Source organism: Rutidosis leptorrhynchoides, chromosome 4, assembly GCF_046630445.1.
Source record: "Rutidosis leptorrhynchoides isolate AG116_Rl617_1_P2 chromosome 4, CSIRO_AGI_Rlap_v1, whole genome shotgun sequence".
In the NCBI taxonomy this organism is placed as follows: domain Eukaryota; kingdom Viridiplantae; phylum Streptophyta; class Magnoliopsida; order Asterales; family Asteraceae; genus Rutidosis; species Rutidosis leptorrhynchoides.
Window position 1 is genome coordinate 48,704,976 of NC_092336.1, and position 8,750 is coordinate 48,713,725.

At 37.2% G+C, this 8,750-nt stretch overlaps 1 protein-coding gene across 1 annotated transcript; it reads left to right on the forward strand.

Moving 5' to 3' along the window:
* Nucleotides 1-2,972: 2,972 nt before the first annotated feature.
* On the forward strand, nucleotides 2,973-4,502 carry LOC139904555 (alkane hydroxylase MAH1-like). Its single transcript, XM_071886475.1, has one exon. The coding sequence runs from the start codon at nucleotides 2,973-2,975 to the stop codon at nucleotides 4,500-4,502; it is 1,530 nt and encodes a 509-aa protein (XP_071742576.1).
* Nucleotides 4,503-8,750: the final 4,248 nt, after the last annotated feature.

An 8,750-nucleotide genomic window follows, 5' to 3' on the forward strand; every position in this document is an offset into this window, starting at 1 on the left:
TCATTATCGTTATTTACTTTACGCTTTAATTTAAGTCTTGTATTTATTTTATATTTTACATTAGGTTTTAACTGCGACTAAAATCTTAAAATCGACAAACCGGTCATTAAACGGTAAAAACCCCCCTTTATAATAATAATATTACTTATATATATATTTGTATTTTTATAAAAGTAAACTAATATAGCGTTGAGCTTTGTTTAAAGATTTCCCTGTGGAACGAACCGGACTTACTAAAAACTACACTACTGAACGATTAGGTACACTGCCTATAAGTGTTGTAGCAAGGTTTAAGTATATCCATTCTATAAATAAATAAATATCTTGTGTAAAATTGTATTGTATTTAATAGTTTTTCCTAGTAAAATATAAACTATTTTATATACACCTAGCTGCACATCAGTATTAAACAATTGACGCATGAGAAATACCTTATTTGCAGCTGTAGGTTTCTCATACATGTTAGAGAGTGCTTTCAAGCAAGCAAACGTCGTCTTCTCATTCACAACGTTGTATGCAACGTTCCTGGCAAGTGAAAGACGAATAGCACCCAAAGCTTGACGATCCAAAAGCGTCCAATCGGCATCGTCCATGCTTTCGGGCTTGGTCTCTAACAAGGGTTGGTGTAGCTTCTTTTGATACAAGTAATCTTCAATTTGCATCTTCCAAAAGCCAAAGTCTCTCCCATCGAATCGGTCGATTCTAAACTTCCCATCTTCCGCCATCGTTCCCTTAATGAAACCTTGTGCTCTGATACCAGTTGTTAGGATATTAGGACCCAAACAACGCAAGTGATTCTTCAAGATCACTCACCCACTTAATGAACGAAAGAATATAAATGCGAAAAATAAATCGACACAAGATATAACGTGGTTATATGCAATCGTTGTGATTGCTTTAGTCCACGGATCAACTAGAGATCGTTTATTTACTGAATATTTGAGAGTGGTGTGGTGTGTTACAATTGCATACAATGAGTTCTATATATAGGAGAAAACAAGAACACCATGACAACTAGCTAGGAATCTTCATCATGACAAGTAATCATCTTGTTTATCAACTAGCCATGCTTTCCACCTTGTAATGGCATGATCACAGCCCTAATTTTAGGTGTAAAGTGATTAACTTTGCACCTAAAGTGAAAGGAGGCCAAAGCATGCTCGGATGTAAAGGTTGCAACTTGCCAACTTGCTGCCAGACACCAGATGCGCCGCATCTGATGTGTGATGCGCCGCATCACTTGCTTTTCACGTTTCAGATTCGAGAACCAACACCAGATGCGCCACATCTGACCTGGATGCGCCGCATCTGACCCCCATGATGCGCCATATCGGCTCAATGCTCCGCATCTAAAACCTTCGGCATATTTTGCTTGATGAATGCGCCGTTTGTTATGATGCCTAAATATCAATATTAAAGATGACACTAGAATTAAAAGCAGAGAGAAAGTAGTAGTGAATTCAAGAAAAGTCATTGCATGAAATGAGAGAAATTTGAGTCTGTTTAATTTATTACTCCGTATAAGAATAGTTGGTGTGTTATTGCAATATACTTGTACATTTATATAACCATGAGCATTTGGTCGTGCAACAAATTTAGCTTCGAAACCATCATCTAGTGATAAGTGGTCGCGTGACTTCATCGATGTCCAAAGTCTCACATCACATTACACATTCTGACTTTCCATAGAAACTGTTGAAAACGGTCAGAAAGGGAAAAGGCAGACAGGAAGGGGACGGCCACCACTAAAATAAAATAACAAGAAGTTCACAAGAAAAGAACAATAATAGAAAACATCGCCTTCGAAGAATATATGGAATTCGGCCTTTTGGAATACGTGAAACAGGTTCTTTATCTTAGAGTATTTTCAGTAAGGGTATATATGACTGTATATATCATATTATTATATCATACCCCTTTATATCCTATTTCGACAGAATTGAGTACTGTTGTCGTTTAAGTTCATAAAACCTTTCCCTACTTGACTGTCTCGTGAAATATGGATTCACACACATCGTAAAAACAGCTTGAAAACCTTACCAAATCTTAAGGTTAAGTTTAAACAGTTATCATCTATAATAACAGTTGAAACCCCTTAAGATAATAGTTCAACTAGGAAACGTTGGTAAGTTCTTACGATCCTAAGCACGATCTTATGTCCCCGATCCTACATCAAAAAAGGTGCCTATTACCATCCATCTATATTTTCGTTATCCAATTCATTGGAATATACAATCCTAACCAAGATCAAGTTCATGAACTTTTGAATCGATAGCCCAAACATGTCATACTCCTTTAGTACTCTAATAAAATCAATTGGTAACAGAGGGAATTCCCCCTATACTTATATGCTTACATTTGTTCCTGTATCCAGAATTTAGCTTTGAAAGACTAATTCTTTTTATTTTAATTATTTGAGTAAAGAAATCAGGGGTGTTCTTGTGATCCTTGAGTAATTTTGACAGAATGTGTTTGTAAAGTTACATAAAGTTCTGGTGAATGGCCTAATTTTCATTCACATAACAAGATTTCACTTTATTTACATGAAGTTTAGGTTTTGTATATAGATGAGAAAGACATTTAGTGAAAATACCAACTAATTCACGTGAAGTTAGTTGCAGTTGATAACAATAAACAATACTCCGTAACACGTTTCAATTAATCACAACATATCAACTCTTGTTTCCTAGTTTGCGATTGCCATCTGATTAAAAACAGCTTTCAGACGGTTCGACTTTCCTTAATTTGTCATTTCGATACGCTACTAAATATGGCTTCACAATTCAAAGGAAACATGCTAACCAGTCATGATTAAGCCGCAACAAACATAATAAGAGTATTATGTACTGGTATCACCTTCTATTAAGTGAATTCATGTGCCTACTTAAAGGATCAACAAGTACAATATATTTTCTGTAATCTCTTCATATAAAGCATAAAACTAGTCTCTTCCTATGTCACGTGTTTTCCTCATGCCATTTCTTGATTACTTGGTCGTTGGGTCTTTAGTTTTTAGCATTATATTGCTTCTAACATTAGTCTCTAAATTTCGAAACCAGAGAGATGTTGTACCTACAAATTGGCCGATTCTTGGTATGACACCGTCATCACTTGTAAACATACACCGAGTGCATGATTACGTGACTGAAGTATTAACTCAAACGGGCGGAACATTCATGTCAAAAGGGCCTTGGTTCGCGAAAATGGACATGCTTTTTACAACCAATCCTTTAGACATCCATCACATATTGAGCAAAAACTTTAACAATTATCCCAAAGGAAAAGATTTTCAAAAGCTCTTCGATATAATGGGAGATGGCGTGTTTAACTCGGACGGCGAGTTATGGGAGATCCACCGCAAAGTCACCATGAGCGTACTTAAGCACCCTCGTTTTCAAACCTTACTAGAAACAATCTTATGGAACAAGGTGGAAAAAGGGCTTATACCGGTACTTGAATCCGTTTCTACACAAGAAAAGGAGACGGATTTGCAAGAAATATTCCAAAGGTTTACTTTTGATACTATCTGTAAATTGTTGTTAGATCATGATCCCGAAACTTTATCTATTGAATTTCGTTACGTTCCATGTCAGAAGGCGTTTGCAGACGCTGAAGAAGCTATTTTGTATAGGCATTATATGCCTAGAAGCCTTTGGAAATTGCAACAGATACTTAAAATTGGGAGTGAGAAGAAGTTGAGTGATGCGAGGGTAACTCTTGATAGATTTATATACGAATGTTTATCGAGAAAATCAAAAGAGTTGAATAACATGAACGACGCACATAAAGATGAAAACTTTTTAGTATTAACAGCTATGGCGAAAGAATTCAAAGATCAAGGTGTGGTCGTTGGAGATCAAATGAAGTTTTTAAGAGACACATTAGTTAACCTGATGGTTGCAGGTAAAGATAGCACTAGCAGCACTCTTTCTTGGTTCTTTTATATCCTTGCACAAAAACCAACCATACAAGATAACATTTTGAAAGAGATTCACACACATTTGGGTGTGAAATCGGGTAAAAGATGGCGTGCAAACGAGCTATGTGAAATGGTTTATCTTAACGGAGCATTAAGTGAATCGTTAAGGCTTTTTCCACCCCTTCCGTTTAACCACAAAATCCCGTTACGGCGTGATATTCTTCCAAGTGGTCACGAGGTTGATGAAAATATGAAAATTATTTTATCTATTTATTCTATGGGAAGAATGAAATCAATATGGGGTGAAGATTGTATGGAGTTTAAGCCTGAAAGGTGGATTACTAAATTAGGAAAGATCAAACATGAGCCATCTTATAAGTTTCCAGCATTTAATGCTGGACCAAGAACTTGTCTAGCTAAAGACATGTCGTTATATGAAATGAAGATAGTGTCAACAACAATTATTCAACGTTATCGTATAGATCTAGTCGAAGGTCATATAGTGAAACCATCGGGTTCAATGGTGCTTCAGATGAAGCATGGTGTTAAAGTGAGATTAACTAGAAGAAGTGAAATGAACTAACATATATGCAACTCTCTAAGGCATGTCATTATAATTTATACTGTTTTGTTTTTGGCTCCTCAATTTAATAATACACGAAAGAAATAATACGTACTATAGCAAAAGGATATCAATTTATAAAGTTTATTTTTTAGAAATTTAATTAAGTAGTTGAAATTGACGAACAAATGAGAACATGGCATTTTGTTATATAAGAATCATGGTAGCAAACATATGTTGGAAGCTTCAACGAGCCCAACACACCACTATAGAGGATCTAGACTATACTAGACTCACTACACCAACACTTTGACGTTGGTTAGCCTTTAATTTTATAAATCCTTAGTGCACAATGTACTTAGGCGACAGTGTCGACCATATATCTTTAGGCGGTATAACCGACCATGTATTACTTAGGCGGCAGAGCCGACCATATAATAAGAACAACAAAAGTGCACTAAGAACTTAAACACAAACTAAGGCTTGATCGGGAAACTTAACAAAAACACTTATATTAAATTACAATTACAATATTACTTACAAGCTTTATCTTCTCTACTTTCGCTAACTCACACTCTTCTTCTCTTCTTCACAACTCACTTCTTATTTCACTCTCACAACTTCCTTCACAACTTACTCACACCTTATTTATACTACTCCATGGAAGTTTCTAGAAACTAGATATTTTCATGGATATATATAAATATCTAGATATTTTTATACATATAAATATCTAGATATTTCTTACACACATAAATATCTAGATTTTTCTTTACATTTTAATATCTAGATATTTTTCATATACATATTAATATCTAGATATTTTACCCATATACATATACTAATTCCATATTATTCTAAATTTGCATTGTATTTTAACACTCCCCCTCAATGCAAATTTTCTTCCAACGATGTCTTGCAGACCATTCCAAGTGCTTCTCTGAATTTTGTAAACTTCGGTTTACTTAGGCTCTTGGTGAATATATCTGCAACCTGTTCATCTGTCTTTGTTGGCATCATCTTGATCTCTCCTTCAAGGACCTTCTCGCGAACATAGTGATAGTGCACTTCTATATGTTTTGTTCTCGCATGAAAGACTGGATTTTCTGCTAGACGAATAGCTGATAGGTTATCGCAGAAAAGCTTTACTTGATAATCTGTTGATTGATGAAGATCTTCCATTAGTTGCTTCAACCACATAATTTCTTGTGTTGCTGATGCTGCCGATCGATATTCTGCTTCAGTGCTTGACAAGGATACTGTTGGTTGTCTCTTGCTGCACCATGATATTACTCCCGATCCAAGACTAAACATGTATCCAGTTGTTGACCGTCGTGTATCATAGTCTCCAGCGTAATCGGCGTCACAATATCCAGTCACGTGACATTCTTTTGTTTTCTTGTATAAAATACCAAAGTTAATAGTGCCTTTAACATACCTTAAGATGCGTCGTACAACATCAAGGTGAGGCTTCTTCGGATTGCTCATGTATCGACTAACCACTCCAACTGCATAAGATATGTCTGGCCGGCTTAGTGTGAGATAAATAAGACTTCCGACCATCTTTCGATACATGGTAACATCTTGAAGACTTTTTCCTTCATCTGCTCGTAGTTTTGTATTTGGATCCATCGGAGTTGAGATAGGTTTGCAATTAAGCATTCCGTACTTTTGTAAAAGATCTCGCGCATATTTCAGTTGTCCCAGAAATAATCCTTCTCTTTTCTGCTCTATTTCGAGTCCAAGAAAATGTTTGAGTTCTCCAAGCTCCTTCATATGAAATCTGATAGACAGATTCTCTCTTGTTCTTTGAATCTCCTCATAGTGATCTCCCGTGATGATTAAGTCATTCACATATACTAGCACTATGGCTAGTTTTCCTTGATCTTGTTTCACAAATAAACTAGAATCTGAAGGAGCAACTGTGAAACCACTTTTTACTAAAAACTCGCCAATCTTCCCGTACCAAGCTCTTGGAGCCTGCTTCAAGCCGTATAGTGCTTTCTTTAATTTGCAGACATGGTCAGGATGGGACTTGTTCTCAAAGCCTCTTGGTTGCTCCATATAAATGTCTTTGTCAAGTTCTCCATGTAAGAAAGCGTTCTTGACATCCATCTGCCACATCTTCCAAGATTTGCTGGCGGATAAAGCTAGTAGAGCTCGAATTGTTGTGATCTTCGCCACTGGACTAAATGTTTCTTCATAATCCAGCCCATATTGTTGAGAAAAACCTCTAGCAACAAGTCGAGCTTTATACCTTTCAATGGAGCCATCTGATCGAGTCTTCACCTTGTAAACCCATTTACAAGATATTGGTTTTACATCTTTTGGCTTTGGAACTAAACTCCATGTCTGGTTTTCTTTTAGAGCATTAATTTCTTCTTCCATCGCTTTCTGCCATTCTTGACTTTGTGCTGCTTCTTCATAAGTGGAAGGCTCAATAGGTATTGATTCATCCACATGAGCAGCATTGGCATACCTCGGATTAGGTTGCCTCGGCCTTGTTGATCTCCGTAATTCTTGCACATGCTCCTCGGCATCCATTTGGCTTGGACGAACCTCTTCGGATGTAGATTGATGTACCCCAGTTTTCCATGGACTCGTTTCCTTAGAGTACGATCCATCTCCTTCTTTAATTGGATCCGATATGTGCTCTTTATGTTCTTCTTTCTCTTCTGGAACTTCTTCTAATCCATGAGATTCTGGAAGCTCTATCTTTTGAGGTGACCACCATGAAGAAGCTTCATCAAATACCACATTTCTTGAAGTATGACACTTTCCAGTATTTGGATCACAACATCTCCATCCTTTTCTTGATTCATCATAACCGACAAAAATGCATCGGATTGCCTTCTTATCAAATTTGCTTCGTAGATGATCTGGTACGAAGACGTAGCATACACATCCAAAAACCTTTAGATGGTTGACGGTTGGCTTGATCTTCCATAATCTTTCATATGGTGAAATATATCCCAACTTTGTTTGTGGGAGTTTGTTAATCACGTATGAAGCCGTCCTCATACATTCGGCCCAAAATCTTCCTGGTACATTCTTACCATGAAGCATACTTCGACAAGTTTCAGCAAGATGATGATTCTTACGTTCTGCCACTCCATTCTGTTGTGGAGTATTAGGGCAAGTTAATTGCCTTCTGATCTTGTGCTTCTCAAGATACATATTGAACTCAGTCGATAAATATTCTCCTCCATTATCTGTGCGTAGGCATCTAATCTTTGTATTGAGCTCACTTTCTACCTTGTTCTTGAACTCTTTAAACTTCAGCAAAGTCTCTGACTTTTCTTTCATGAAGTAAACCCACACATACCTTGAGAAATCATCAATGAATGTCACCATATACTTCATACCTCCAAGTGATGTTTGTTTCACTGGTCCGAAGACGTCTGAGTGTATGAGCTCTAGTGGTGTCTTGGACTGATGCGCTGACTCCTTGAATGGCAATTGGTGAGCTTTGTCAAATTGACATCCAGCACATATTGTATCTGTTCGGATATCAATTTGAGGAAGCCCATTTACTATGCGTTTCACCATCATCTTCTTTAACTTATTGTATCCCACATGCCCAAGACGTTCATGCCACAGATCAGCCGTCTCGTTCTTTCGAGTCTTATCCACATAAGCTGTTTCAGCAGATAATACATAGACCGATTCTATTTTTCTTCCATGCATAACTGGATTGCCAACCACCTTTACTCTCTTGAATATGGACACATCTTCTGGTCCAAAGAGCACATAATTCCCTTCTGCTGTCAATTGTGGTACTGATAGTAAATTCTTCGTTAGGCCAGGGACAACATACACCTTCTCGAGTTGGAGCTTATGAGAGTCGCCTTCATTTGGAATTATTGTCTTTCCAATGTGAGAAATAGACAACCTTGAATTGTCGGCTGTCAACACAACTCTCTTTCCTTTGTAATCCTCCATTTCTTGCAGCTTCGTCCCATCGTTGGTCATATGATTTGAGCACCCAGAATCGATGATCCAATCATCTTTGTAGTTTATTTTTGACTTTAAAGTTGTTGTAAGAGCTTGATCATCTATGTCAGCTTCAACAGAGAGTCCAGCTTCTGCATCCCATGTTTCCCCATTAATGGTTGCTTCGAATGTGACCTCTTTCTTCTCATCTCTTGCGGCGGACACATTTCCTTCGAAAGTTCGCCTTCTGGGGAATCTACAATCTCGAGCAAAATGACCCTTCTTGCCACAATTGAAGCATTCACCATTCTTTCTCTTATCATTTTCCCCGTATTG

Bases quoted from the DNA above. Each gene is read 5' to 3' on its own strand.
- LOC139904555 (XM_071886475.1), top strand. From the start codon at position 2,973: ATGCCATTTCTTGATTACTTGGTCGTTGGGTCTTTAGTTTTTAGCATT.